The 15,367-nt window shown below is 29.6% G+C and overlaps 1 protein-coding gene across 1 annotated transcript; it reads right to left on the bottom strand.

Moving 5' to 3' along the window:
- Window positions 1-13,045: 13,045 nt before the first annotated feature.
- LOC133035197 (uncharacterized) lies at window positions 13,046-14,274 on the bottom strand. The gene is made up of 2 exons (XM_061111062.1): window positions 13,443-14,274; window positions 13,046-13,374 (listed from the first exon to the last, which is right to left on the bottom strand). Exons 1-2 carry the CDS (start codon window positions 14,272-14,274, stop codon window positions 13,046-13,048), a joined length of 1,161 nt encoding a protein of 386 aa, XP_060967045.1.
- Between the last annotated feature and the right edge of the window lie 1,093 nt (window positions 14,275-15,367).

Here is a 15,367-nt window from a genome sequence, read left to right as displayed (position 1 = left end):
TTAAATAAAATATCATTGCATTCATTTATAAAATATAATATCAAAATGTTAATTTATATTCAAATAAATAAAAAAAAAATACTTTGTAATACTTAAGTTAAAAATAAAATAAACCTTCTACATATATTAATAAATAGATTTTTTAAAGAAAAAATAAAATAGAAATTTAAGTTAAGAAAGAATGATTATGTAGAGTTAAAATAAATAAAATAATTATAATATAAAAATAATATAAATGTATATATATATTAATGATTTGCTTTAAAAAATATTAGAAATCTCTAAACATAAGTTAATAAAATGAAAATGTGGCTTTATTTAATAAAAACTTAAAAATATGGAAATATTTTTCCATACAACTAACTTAAATTGTAAAAAAGCCATAAGTTAAGTAAATCTCTAATTTTTCCATATCTATGAAATTTAAGGAAAAAATGCAATATTCTACGTAATTTCCTCTAAATAATATTGCTCATTTTTTAGCTTGAGCAGGGCCAGCCCTAAGCATAGGTCGGCTAGGTCCGCGCCTAGGACCCATTCATTTTAATGGCCCAAATAAAAAAATATATTTTAAAAAATATACATATTTTTTAAAAAAAAATTTAAAAATACCATTTATCTTTATAGTAAGGGCTCAAAAAATTTTTTTTGCCTATGATCCATTTCAACTTAGGGTCGGCCCTGAGCTCGAGCATATATTTAGTTGCTGATCGTGTTATTAGGAGTAGGGATGTTACTTTAAATTTTAATCATGTAATCATTATGGATTGAAATTAATAAAGATGATAAATTTTTTTTAAAAAAATAAAAAATATAAAATATGAAAAAATAAATAAATAATTAAATAATGTACTCCTCTCAATTAGAGGAAATACTATGTAAAGAAAATGATTATAAGAAACTAGGCAAAAATTATATAGAAATGTTTACATTGACTCTTTATTTATAAAAGGAATAATACCATTTTGGTCTCCTGTGATTTATCTAAATACTACTTTAGACCTTCTGTTCCCATAAATTCTAAAAAGAACCTTGTAATTATTGAAATGGTAAAAAAGAGTCCCCTAATTATGATTTTGGTCAAATTTATTTTTCCAAAGACCAAAATACCCTTTTTTTTATTCATTTCTTCTATTTCTAATTTATTTACTTTAAATTCTCCTTTTAAAACCATTAAATAATTAAAAATATTAATATAATAATTAAATCTAATAAAAATAATGCATTAAATTTTTTTTATATATATCAATTTATCATAGAAATTTAGAAAGGTGTCAATTTATTCAATAAAATTTGAAGACATGTATTGTTATTGTATCAATCAGTTTAGTGAGATTTAAATTGGTGTTCATTAATCATTGTTCTAAGAGTTGATTTCAATAAAATTATACAGCAATACAATAACATCCAATAAATAAGTCAAAACAAATGATTAAAATATGGTGTATATCGATGCTTAAAATTGTAAAATTACATATATCCTGCTAATTAAATTTTACTATATTGGCTGTGATGGAAATAAATCAGGAGGGGCTTGGGATGTGTTCACCTCATCATGATTAGTTTGTGTTGAGACCTGCAAATAATACCAAAATAAATACATATTAAAGTTTAGCCAACAAATAGAACAAATATGAGGAGCATTTTACCATAACTGATCAATACCATAATAGATTTGTGCCTTTAGGTCGTCCTCTTACTCTTTTAGTGGTTTCCGTTGATTTATATTCTTCCAGATGGCTTGTGCCTTGACCTTGAGTAGATGTAGAAACACTTCTAGGTCGACCTCTTACTCTTCTTGGGCATGAGCCTTTAGTAGATGTAGAAGCACCTTTAGGTCTACCTCTTGCTCTCCCTTGACTTTCCAAGTTTTGTTTTTCTTTCCCTTTGTTTCTAGTGGTTTCCTTTGATTTTTTTTGAATTGGCTCTTCTTTGCAAGATTTTGCTATGTGACCAAATTGGTGGCAGTTCTTGCATTTCTTGGTGCTTGAAATTGGTTTCAAAGATCGTTCTTCCCCTGTAACTTTTCTGCGAGGATGCTTCTTTGGTCTTCCAGGTGGCCTTTTCACTTGAGGGGGTACCAAAAGTTCATCCTGAAATTGAGGCCACATTGTCTCATCAGGTATTGGATGAATCACATGGTCATAGGTCTTCTTCCAGCTCTCTGTGGTGAAATAATCTGAACAATAAGAATATATATCAGCTCTTATGTAATTTTTACAAGCAGATGCATGCACACATGGAATACCCCTAATTTGCCATTGACCACAAATACAGTAGCCTTTATAAAGCATCACCCCACATTTTTTTTCTCCTTATATTCAACTTGAAATTCATAATCTGCCACTCGAGTAACTTCAGCAAATCTAGCATTTTTAAGTAGTTGATTCACTTTAAGATGCACTGCAGGTGTTAGTTTGGTTTTGCATCTTTCAGCTATTACTTTCCTCGCATACATCATGTTCATTAATTAAGTTCTGAGACATTCCAATAACTCCATGGAAGGCTTGTAACGTACTTCATCAATCCAACCATTAAAGGACTCCACATGGTTGTTTGTAAGATGTTCAACCTTGGCATTAGGGTCAAAACAGCTCAAATTCCAATGTTTTGCATCAATATTAGATAGCCATACATATGCATCTCTGTTTAAAAGTTGAATTTGCTTCATTACATATTGGAAATGTTGAAAGTTCGCCGTCTCAGCCGCTGCCCAAAAAAGATTTTGTAAATTGGATGTACCGAAATGTTTCGTCATGTTGTTTTCAATATGGAAACAACAATAACGATGGAAAGCTCTTGAGATAGTTTGGACACCCTCTATCAGTCCCTAAATTTAATTAGAATCAGTTAAAACTAAAATTAGCAATGATCAAAGTAATATTTAATTTTAAAAAATGACTTGAAAATAAAGTTACCTTTTGTCTATCACTCATCACACACCAAGGAAGACCATTATATGTGTTGGGTTTTATGCCCTAAATAAAACTCATTTCAATATAATCAGATTTACTTATTAATATAGATCAGAAATAACATTTAATGTTGCATGGTTCACATGATTTATTTCTTGATTATATGTACATAATGTATAAATTCATCTGAAACCCTTTTCACATACTTGATCCTGTTTATTGTGCCGTCAACACATTGGAAAGTAAACATGACTATGTGAATAAAGTTTCCTAGATTTATCAGACACAGGGTTTTACTGATATGATAATCTACAACAAGAGTTTACTTGTATTTGGAGAAATACTATGTTCTTTCCAGAACATTGGTTAAAGTAAAGCTCAGGTTGGATGCATGGAGTATGCATCGGAAGGGACCGATATTGAACTTTGACTTAGATTTATTAAACTTACCGTAATATCTATTCAAGTCAATATCGCCTAGTTGATCCTAGATCAAATGATCTTAATCCTGATATGATTAGGCTCAATCTTGAAAGGCTATTCGTGTTCTTTGATTTGTTAGTTAAGCCTACTTTTAGGTCAGGGTGATACGTACATTTTGGGAACACGGTAGTGCAATTGAGTGGGAGCGCTAGCATAAACATGGAATCTATAGCTTCTATCTGGCGAATAGTAAGCAAAGGATGATCTCCTTCGAGCTTGACCAAACGAATATAAATGGTGGAGTACTCATTTCACATAAGTTGAAATATCATTTATACGGGGTCAAGTGTTTTAAGGAATAAATACATTGTAGGGTGTAACGGTAATTTAATCCCTTTACAGTGTAGATCATTCATATAGAGGATTATTGATCACATTAGGATTATAACAATGGATAACTAATGATGTGTCTATATGGTGGAACATATAGAGCATTCTATATACTGAGAGTGCAATTCTAAGTTCTATGCGTGGATTCAACGAAGAATTAATAAGTTAGTGAATTTTAGTGTTAAATTCTTGATCTACTTATTGGAAGCTCGGTTATATAGACCCATGGTCCCCCCACTAGTTGAGATAATATTGCTTGTAAGACTCATGTAATTGGTTTTGATTAATCAATTATAATTCACGAATTAGACTATGTCTATTTGTGAAATTTTCACTAAGTAAGGGCGAAATTGTAAAGAAAGAGTTTATAGGGGCATATTTGTTAATTATGATACTTTGTATGGTTCAATTAATAAATATGATAAATGACAATATTATTTAATAATTATTTATAGTTATTAAATAGTTAGAATTGGCATTTAAATGATTGAATTAGGAAATTGGCATTTTTGAGAAAATCAGATACAAAAGGTGTTAAAATTGCAAAATTGCAAAGCCCAAGGCCCAATCCATTAAGTGTATGGTCGGCCACCTTTGTAGCTTTTTTAAATGATTTTTTCATTATTTTAATGCCATATAATTCAAATCAAACCCTAGAGGAATGCTATAAATAGATAAAGTGAAGGCCTGCTGAAAATAACACACTTTACCGAATCGAAAAACCTGAGCCTCCACTCTCTTCTCTAGCCGCCACTCTCTCTCTCTTTTCTTCCTCAATATTTCGAACCTCTCTTAGTGATTAGAGTAGTGCCCACACACATCAAGTGATACCTCAATCATAGTGAGGAAGATCGTGAAGAAAGATCATCAGCAAAGGAGATTCAGCATCAAAGATTCAGAGAAAGAGATCCAGGTTCAGATATTGATAATGCTCTGCTACAGAAAGGAATCAAGGGCTAGATATCTGAACGGAAGGAGTCATATTATTCCGCTGCACCCAATGTAAGGTTTCTTAAACTTTATATGTGTTTATTTTATCGTTTTAGAAAGTTCATATTTAGGATGTTAATAAACATACTTGTGAGTAGATCTAAGATCCTGGTAAAATAATTTCCAACAACTGGCCTCAGAGCCATGGTAATTGATTTACTTACATGTAATTTGGACTTTAAAACGATTGTTTGTATGTTCTTTGGATGGTATCATGTTGTATTGAGTGTTATTTGATGATTGATTGATGATTGTGAAATTTTCGTGAAAAATAATTATTATTTCGGTTCTGGCATTATTTTTATTGGATAGTATGGAAAAAATTAAGCAAGTTAGCCTTTTACAGAACTCAATTTGGATTTTATTTGAATTAGTTATGAATTTTTGAAGATTTGACAAAATCGGGGCTGTGCTGATAGTTTCCTGCGATCGCAGAACTGTCCGTACAGTTTCGAATTTTTCCTATTTTCTTCAATTTTTCATACTTTTTCATGGAATTAGCTTCCAATTTTTTGTATGGTTTTGTATATATACTATTACTATTCCTAATTCAATTCTAATTATCATTTTGAATTAATTTAAATTTTTTTTAATTTAATTCAAGATATTAGTGTAATTTGAATTTGAATAGTATTAGTATTTATCTTTTTGCTTAAAAAATCTATCTTATTTTAAAATTTGATTATATCTTATCTTATTTTAAATTTTAAAAAATAAGATATTTATAATCATGTAATTTTTAAATGATATAAGATATTTTGCTAATTTTTTAAATTTTGTTATTTTATTTATTTAAATTACATTTAAAATTTGAAAAAGATATTTATATCTTTTCTAATTTTTTATTTAATTTTTATTTATAAAATAACATTTAAAATTTAAAAGTAGCTAGCAAATTTTTGAAATGATATTTAGGTTGGTTGAAACCTAATTTTTCAAAAATTGTAGGTTTAATTTTAAATTTAAATTAAAAAAAAAAAAAAAAAAAAAAAAAAAAAAAAAAAAAAATTTCGAATTTTTCAAATTTTTTTTAAATTTTTCGAAAAATTATTTTTTTATTTAATTAATTATTTTCGAAATTAAATATTTAATTTAAAATTAAATAAATCCTACATCCAACTATCCAACTAACCTTGTTGCAGGAGTATGTGTTTTAGCTTATGTGTAAGTTTTTTAAAACCTATTATTACTTGATTGCAAATAGCCATGGTTACTTTTTGCCAGATCTAATGATCTGATGGCTCCCTTGGTCAAGTTAATAATTTGTAACAGGTAAATTTTACAATCTTCTTTCATCTGTGTATGACCTAGCAACATGATAGGACCCATCCAAAGTGTGCCTGTGTGAGCCTATGTGTTTAATTTTATTATAGATGCATATAGGTTAATGTTGCTAAATAAAATGTCATAGTCATTGATAGATTTTATTTAGGCCCATTTAGTTTTGGGCTTATTCAATTAATAACAGTTGTTCTTATTAAGGTTAAATTCCTCTCTTTTGGGCCTTGTGTGAGAGTTGGGAGCCATAGAAGTGGGTACGACATACTGAACCCAGCACCCCCTCACACAAACCACCCCAATTGTGAAGGCCCATTTGCCTGATTTGAATGACTGTACTAGGTTAATTAAACTAGTTTAACCTAATAAAATTGATTAGCAACATAATTAATTTCATTTATTTTGAAATTAATTTAAGAAAAATATAGTTTAAGGAATTTTATATTCTAAGCTAAACTATATGTATTTTCTTGTATTTAATTAAATATAGAATTATAACCATCTAGATTCTTTCTGGAACTTAATTTAAATTTTTCATTAAATATTCCTATTTAAGTTGATATTTAGTTATCTTCAACTAACCAACTTAAATCTGAATATCTTTTGAATTCAAAATTTCAAAATTAAGTTGAGGAATTTTAGGCATTGGTTATTAAGATTCTTTAGATATTTTTTTAAGTTAATATCTTTTCAAATATTAACTTAAAATGGAATATTTTCAAATTAAGTGGTTACAACTTAATTTTTGATATTTAATTAAATTTAAATTTGAAAATATTTAAGTTCTAGATTTTTCTAGTACAACTTAAATTAGATATTTTTTCAAATTTTGTGGAAAAGATACTTAGTCAAATAAGATATTTTCTAGATAGTTATTACTAGACTACTTATTATTTCTAATATTAAATAGGAAAATATTATAAATTGTGAAATTAATTATTTATTAATTAATTTTGGTACAATTTATTTTAAGTATATTTTTCCTAGTATTAAACTAGAGATTAATAATTAAGCATTCTCTACACTTAATTATTTATTTCTTGAATTTAATACATTTAATTAATTTGAAAATTAAATATCTAAGTTGATTTTTATCATCATACTTAAATATTTCTTTTTCATGACATTTAATTAAATAGAAAATTATTTTTAGTTGAAATTTATTTTTTCAACTAAATTTAAATAATTTTCAAAATATATTTTTTCTTTATTTTATTAATCAATTTTCGAAATTGTATTTCTTAAATGCTAGAATTTCGAATTTTATCTTGAAAAATAGATTAAGTTGTAAATTAATTATTTTAATTAATTCTTGGATCAACTTAAATCAATGATTTTTTCATTTATTGATTAATTTAAAATAAATTGAATTAAAGTATATTATTAGAAATAGAATTAATTAGTCATAGGAAAATCTAGATAGGTGATATTTTTGCTTGAAGTATTTTTCTAGTGTATTTAATTAAATAGAAAATTAATATTTAAGTTGATTTTCATCATCATACTTAAATATTTGTAATTTTTCTTATATATTTAATTAAATAGGAAAATTATATTTTTTGTTGTAAATTAATTTTATTAATTAATTTTGGGCCAACATTAAATTAGAATAATTTTTCCAGGATTTATTTTTTATTTTAATATGCATTTTTCGAAAATTGTATTCTTATATACTTTAATTTTTCGAAATGCAATATATATTTATAGAAAATTAAATTTGAGTTGTAAATTAATTTAAATTAATTTTGTAACAACTTAAATATTTTTTTTTAAATATTTATTGGAAATTATTACTAAGATGGAAATAATTCATGTTATTTTCATATCCATCTAAGTAAAATTTATAAATATTAAATTAAAATTTATATTTAGAATTTTTCATTCTAAATTGGAAATTTTAAATAAATAAATATATATTTAAAATAAATAGAATAAATAAAGAGAATAATAGAAAATACAACTCTTTCCAAATAATGAGCTTTATTATAGAGACATTCGATCTCCATTGTGGGTTTTACACCGCGTTTGTTTTAGTGAGTAATCCTCCCTAATGGAGGAACGTTCATTAGCAATTTCGCACCGTTTAACCTCGCATGATAAGTAGTTTGTAAGTGTTTTGTATGGTATGGATCACCCTAATGGTGGCGACCATACTTGACTTGCAAATTATGAAACAATGGTGGAAGCTCATAAGATAGAATTGCCTTGACTCTCGCCTAAACGGGACAACGCTGAATTCCAATCTTGATCGAATAAAAGGTTGCTAGAATGTTTAACATTTTAGACGAGCTGACAACTCTATTCAATGAATGGTAGCTTTGACTCTCGCCTAAACGGGACACTGATATCAGTTTGTTGAAAACCTTGGAAATTATTTAGGATTGTAAGTTTTAGTATTTTCACTTGTCATTCCTACTTGCTATATGCTTATAATTTCTGAATTGTGTATGAATTTATATTGAACCATGTTATTTTCTGTTATTAAGTTGTAGTTTAATTTCGAATCTTCATTGTTGGTCTAACTTGGCTTGTTTATCTAATGAGATAAATCCCTAGAGGATTTTCACCATTAGACATACATAATAGTGTTAGATCTCGAAAGATAAATATTGTATATGCGACATCTAGCTGTTCATCAATTGATGACACCTTAGACTAGTATTTTTACGATATGAAACAAGAAGATTATATAAATAAGATTACTTTGACTTTCGCTAATCGAAGCATCGTTGGATTCTTATTTTAAACGAAATTATCCTAATTCCTCTTAGCTTATTCATTTCGAATTAGCTTTCAAATATATCATTGGATGAATGGTCTATGAATCATTTCATGTCATTATATTTTCTCTTAAGAAATTAAATGACGCATATGATTATAACCCCGGAATTCTATTCCCAATTGATATAAATCCTCAATCTTAGAAATCTCCTACTTGTATGGGCAAATCTGACTTAGAGTTTGTATTAGTAGTGGTGGTCCAAGAAAGAATTACTCATTAAATTTGGTTGAATTTAAGTCTTTGACTTTAATTTTAGATTCCAAATAGAAATTTTCTTAAATTTCTAATTCCAGAATACAATACAGTTACACTTTCTCAAGTGTTTAATATCCATCTTTTATTAATGGATTAAAACTGTATGGAATGTGAGTTAGGTATTCTGTGACCAGGATCCACTTGAAGTATTCTAAGAACTCTTTGATGTAACTAAACCTATGTCATCATAGACACTACCACATTTTCTTAATCTATGGCATTTGTATCTTGTTCATAGTGGTTTTGACAAGATCAATCTCTGCAAAGAGTTAATATGCCTATATCCACTGAAAGTAGTTCATCTCATTCGCAGATGGATGTACATTCAGGGGTGGATATGAGTTTTTCGTTGTATTCTTAAAACGATAACTCTAAATTATACCTTATGCAAAGAAATTTGAAATGTTTGAAAAATTTCATCAATTTCTAGCAATGGTTAAACACCATTAAGGTATGTGGTTAAAGATCTTGCGAACTGATAGGGGTGGAGAAATAGTTAGTAGATATGCAGTTCAAAGATCATTACATTGATTTTTGAATTATATCCAAACTTACCTCCCCAGAAATTTCGAGTTGCATGTTGATGATTAGTTACTAGTCGTTGCCTAATTCCTTCTATGGTAATACAATTTCAGAATGATGTAATGGTTGTATACTTAATGTAAATCATTACTAGATTCATGGATGACCTAATCAAAATCTTAAGAAAAGCTAGAACCATTAACCATGGTTTGTTAGCTATTCTAAGTGATTAGGGGTGGACCATCCCATTGTCAATAGATAAGAAAGTTTTTGTTCAAACAAATACTACTTTTCTAAGATAATGACTAAGTCTGAAAACAAGTAGCAAATAAAGGAGATATTTAATTCTTGATTCCAAAAGTGTTCTATCATCTTATATAACATATGATGATCCCACACCGAAGAGATCAATACCATTTAGTTTTCTTCGACATAATTCACGGTACCTTGTCGTAGTGGGAGAGTTTCTAGGAACTCACCTTCTTATGACTTGGGAGACACAAGTGATTAAAATCCATTGTGAGTTTAAACAAGTAATGGATTGTCAAGATAAGAAACTAAGAAGAAAGCCAATAGAACTATGGTTTAATCCATTCACATGGAATAACCTAAAGTTTTCTATTACAAGGACATAAAAGGAAATTTTTGTTTATAAGTCCATTCAATAGACTTAACAAACTTCCTGTTCCTAGTATTATATGTTTGAGTTTATCTAAATCTATGGCTTGTGGTATACCTGGTAATTACTTACTCTAATGCAAGCAACTTACTTTAGTAAGATGCTGAAGCATTTTCTTTCTAATGGCAATCTATAGAAGCTTCACAACTTCTTAGGTATAGATTTTATTTATCTAAGGAAAAGTCTTGACTATTCCAGAAAAGATAAAGCCATGAAAGAATTTCTTACATCAATAGTGAGAGGTCTTAGATATGCTTTTGTATGCCTTAGACCAGATACCTGCTGTTGAGTGGGAGTAATGAGTAGGTATCAGATTAATCCAGGAGAAGAACATTGGAAGACAATCAAGTAAATCCTAAGATAAAGAAGAGGAACTATATGTTAGTCTATAAGGGTGTGTTTAAAACTCTTAGACTACACCATATCGATTTCGAAATTTGCCTATGTGCTAGTAGAATATTTCGATAAGATGGTGGTTACTACGGGGGTGGAATAGTGATTTTGGAGAAGTGTAAAAACCTATCCGAAGTCTCTAGGTCTACCGGAGAGAGACTCGAATGTTAAAGGCTGCAGGAAAGGTACTTATTCAGTCTAAGAAAAGTTCTATACATCTTTGGCATCATTCCAAATTGCCTTAAACTACTAGTGTTAATTTCATGATTAACCAAAAGTAGTTGCCAAAGATATAGAATCCGGTATCCCAAGAGAGTAGACATATAGAGAGGAATTTCACATTATCAATGATTTTGTGATTAAAGGAAGAGTAATGGTGGAGAAAAGGTTGTGGTTAATTCAACCTTTCAGATCCTATTATGAGGAGTTTACTACTACTACACTTGATTTGTATATCAAGGTGTTGAGATTATTTGAAACGCACTTTTTGTTTTATATTAGTGCAAGTGGGAGTTTGTTGGGTTTTATGCCCTAAATAAAACTCATTTCAATATAATCGGATTTACTTATTAATATAGATCAGAAATAACATTTAATGTTGCATGGTTCACATGATTTATTTCTTGATTATATGTACATAATGTATAAATTCATACGAAACCCTTTTCACATACTTGATCCCGTTTATTGTGCCGTCAACACATTGGAAAGTAAACATGACTATGTGAATAAAGTTTCCTAGATTTATCGACACGTGGTTTTACGATATGATAATCTACAACAAGAGTTTACTTGTATTTGGAGAAATACTATGTTCTTTCCGAACATTGGTTAAAGTAAAGCTCGTGGTTGGATGCATGGAGTATGCATCGGAAGGGACCGATATTGAACTTTGACTTAGATTTATTAAACTTACCGTAATATCTATTCAAGTCAATATCGCCTAGTTGATCCTAGATCAAATGATCTTAATCCTGATATGATTAGGCTCAATCTTGAAAGGCTATTCGTGTTCTTTGATTTGTTAGTTAAGCCTACTTTTAGGTCAGGGTGATACGTACATTTTGGGAACACGGTAGTGCAATTGAGTGGGAGCGCTAGCATAAACATGGAATCTATAGCTTCTATCTGGCGAATAGTAAGCAAAGGATGATCTCCTTCGAGCTTGACCAAACGAATATAAATGGTGGAGTACTCATTTCACATAAGTTGAAATATCATTTATACGGGGTCAAGTGTTTTAAGGAATAAATACATTGTAGGGTGTAACGGTAATTTAATCCCTTTACAGTGTAGATCATTCATATAGAGGATTATTGATCACATTAGGATTATAACAATGGATAACTAATGATGTGTCTATATGGTGGAACATATAGAGGCATTCTATATACTGAGAGTGCAATTCTAAGTTCTATGCGTGGATTCAACGAAGAATTAATAAGTTAGTGAATTTTAGTGTTAAATTCTTGATCTACTTATTGGAAGCTCGGTTATATAGACCCATGGTCCCCCCACTAGTTGAGATAATATTGCTTGTAAGACTCATGTAATTGGTTTTGATTAATCAATTATAATTCACGAATTAGACTATGTCTATTTGTGAAATTTTCACTAAGTAAGGGCGAAATTGTAAAGAAAGAGTTTATAGGGGCATATTTGTTAATTATGATACTTTGTATGGTTCAATTAATAAATATGATAAATGACAATATTATTTAATAATTATTTATAGTTATTAAATAGTTAGAATTGGCATTTAAATGATTGAATTAGGAAATTGGCATTTTTGAGAAAATCAGATACAAAAGGTGTTAAAATTGCAAAATTGCAAAGCCCAAGGCCCAATCCATTAAGTGTATGGTCGGCCACCTTTGTAGCTTTTTTAAATGATTTTTTCATTATTTTAATGCCATATAATTCAAATCAAACCCTAGAGGAATGCTATAAATAGATAGTGAAGGCTTCAGGAAAATAACACACTTTCTGAATCAGAAAAACCTGAGCCTCCACTCTCTTCTCTAGCCGCCACTCTCTCTCTCTTTTCTTCCTCAATATTTCGAACCTCTCTTAGTGATTAGAGTAGTGCCCACACACATCAAGTGATACCTCAATCATAGTGAGGAAGATCGTGAAGAAAGATCATCAGCAAAGGAGATTCAGCATCAAAGATTCAGAGAAAGAGATCCAGGTTCAGATATTGATAATGCTCTGCTACAGAAAGGAATCAAGGGCTAGATATCTGAACGGAAGGAGTCATATTATTCCGCTGCACCCAATGTAAGGTTTCTTAAACTTTATATGTGTTTATTTTATCGTTTTAGAAAGTTCATATTTAGGATGTTAATAAACATACTTGTGAGTAGATCTAAGATCCTGGTAAAATAATTTCCAACAATATGTTTCTCCAATTTCACGTCAAAGTAGATGAATGAACCACTTCCATGAATCTGTATTTTCAGCCTCAACAATGGCATATGCAATTGGATAAAAATGAAGGTTTGCATCTAATCCTGTGGCAGAAAGTAAGATCCCCTTATAAGGGCCTTTCAAATGACAACCATCCAATCCAAAAAAAGGTCGACATCCAACCAAAAATCCTTGTTTTACCCCATTATAACATATAAATATTCTTTGAAACTGAGGTCTCCAAATTGGCACTCGAGATTTAGGTGGAACTTCCTCTTCTACCTCCTCAGATGGTTTATTTATGTCCACAAGCTGACTTTGAATAATTGCAGCACTACCTGGATTAGTTTGCATCACCATAAATGCATATCTCCTAAGTTTTCCATAGAGATTTGAACATGATTACCTTCAACTTCCCCCCTAGCAATTGCTCTAGCTCTCCAGAGCCTTTTATTATTCACCTCAATTCCCCAAGTATCCTTCAACTCTTCTCGCATACCTTTGAGACTCATATTTGGATGTCTACTGATTGGGCCAACCATCTTCTTTGCTATCCAACCACTATTGGCTGCCCTATTTGTCCTTACACATTGACATGTGTGGGTGTTGTTAAAGGTTTTGATGATGAACAACCTTTCGTTAGGAGACAACGACGCATGTATGCGCCATGGACAAGCATCTGCCCTACAAACAAATGTGACACGAATTCTTTCTTGTTTTACTTTTTGCAATTCAAAACCTTCTTGCACTGCATAGTCTCTCATTACCTGTGCAAATTGTCTATGGTCACTAAATCTTAGAAACTGTCTCAAAACAATTTTTCCATTGATATACACCTCATCAGTTTCTGGATTTGGAATGTTGCTGTTAGGGTCAAGAAAATTATCTCTTCTTGAAGTGTGTGGGTTTCTATGACCTGCTTCATCACTATCATAATATTCTCCAATGTCAAGGTCAACATCACTATCTACATAATCACCCTCATCTTCATCTGTATCATCATCTTCTTCACTGTAATGCCTTCCTGTTTTCCACTCTAAATCACTATCATCGGTAGGTGATGATAGTGTCTCACCCTCCTCTGTTTCACCTTGTTCCCCAAAATGTAATTTTTTTCTTGTCTCATAGTTGTGTCTAGCAGCTACACTTGGTCCTGCAACATCTTGAGCAAAACCTTCTACAGTTCCCTTATCAGCATATTGAACTTGCAATGCATTCATCTCAGTGGATTTCACCATGTTCACCCTATTTGCAAATACAAAAAATAAGTACATGCATTTGAAAAAATAATACACAACCAGTTAATAAAGAGTCAAGAACGCTTAAAAATGTTTTTATAACAATTGACATCATATTGTAAAGAAAAATCTAGTTTTTTTTCTTTTTAATTTTATGATTCATGTTTATTTTAAATAAAGAGCCAACAAAGGTTTTAATATAAAATACACATGCTGAAAACTAATTTTTACTAGCTATAGCAATTAGTTAGATATTCCACAATATATATACTAGAATATATATACTCAAGTGTTAAAAAGAAAGAGACACATACTGGTATACTAAAAATAAGGTAGCATAATCAAATTATTATATACATTTACTGGTATGAATACACTAACATACAAAATATAAAGCTTAATTTATTAGGAATAAAGAAGATTGCATAATATTAAAGCTTATGCATTCTATCTTATTTAGCAACAATACTGAGAGAAAAAGACAAACCACATTACAACACACAAACAGAAGCAATCCCAAACAAGCAAAAAAAGATATCACATCAAACTCATTAAATACCCACACAATACCACAAAAAATATACACATATACGATATACAATCATTATCAAAGTACTTTGAGATATTATTCAAACTAATCACTACAAAATCATTCAAAAAAAAAAAAAACACTTTCACTAACTACCCAGATATTTTCAACCCAATAAATACCCATATCAACAATGGTAGAACATGTGGTTTTGCATTTAAATAGTTGTAAAAACCAAACTCTCATTAACGATGAAGATACCGAACTAATACTAAGAAAAGAAGACAAACCCGATTTGATTTAAAATCGCCTTTGATGTTCGTTCACCACCTCCTTATTGTCAAAAATGGTACAGAGTAAGTTGTTCGTTGTGGTGGATGGGAGGGAGTCGTACATATTCTTGCTAAAGATGTTTTTTTTAGAGAATCTTGTTCAAGAAGTTTAGTGAGGGTGACGCTCAAATTTCCTAGTTTACTTTATATTTTAATTAATTTTTTACTTATTTAATGGTTTTAAAAAAAGAATTTATAGTAAATAAATTAAAAATGGAAGAAATGAATAAAA

This window comes from Cannabis sativa, chromosome 1, assembly GCF_029168945.1.
Source record: "Cannabis sativa cultivar Pink pepper isolate KNU-18-1 chromosome 1, ASM2916894v1, whole genome shotgun sequence".
NCBI classification, from domain to species: domain Eukaryota; kingdom Viridiplantae; phylum Streptophyta; class Magnoliopsida; order Rosales; family Cannabaceae; genus Cannabis; species Cannabis sativa.
This window is presented reverse-complemented; position numbering and strand designations above follow the sequence as displayed.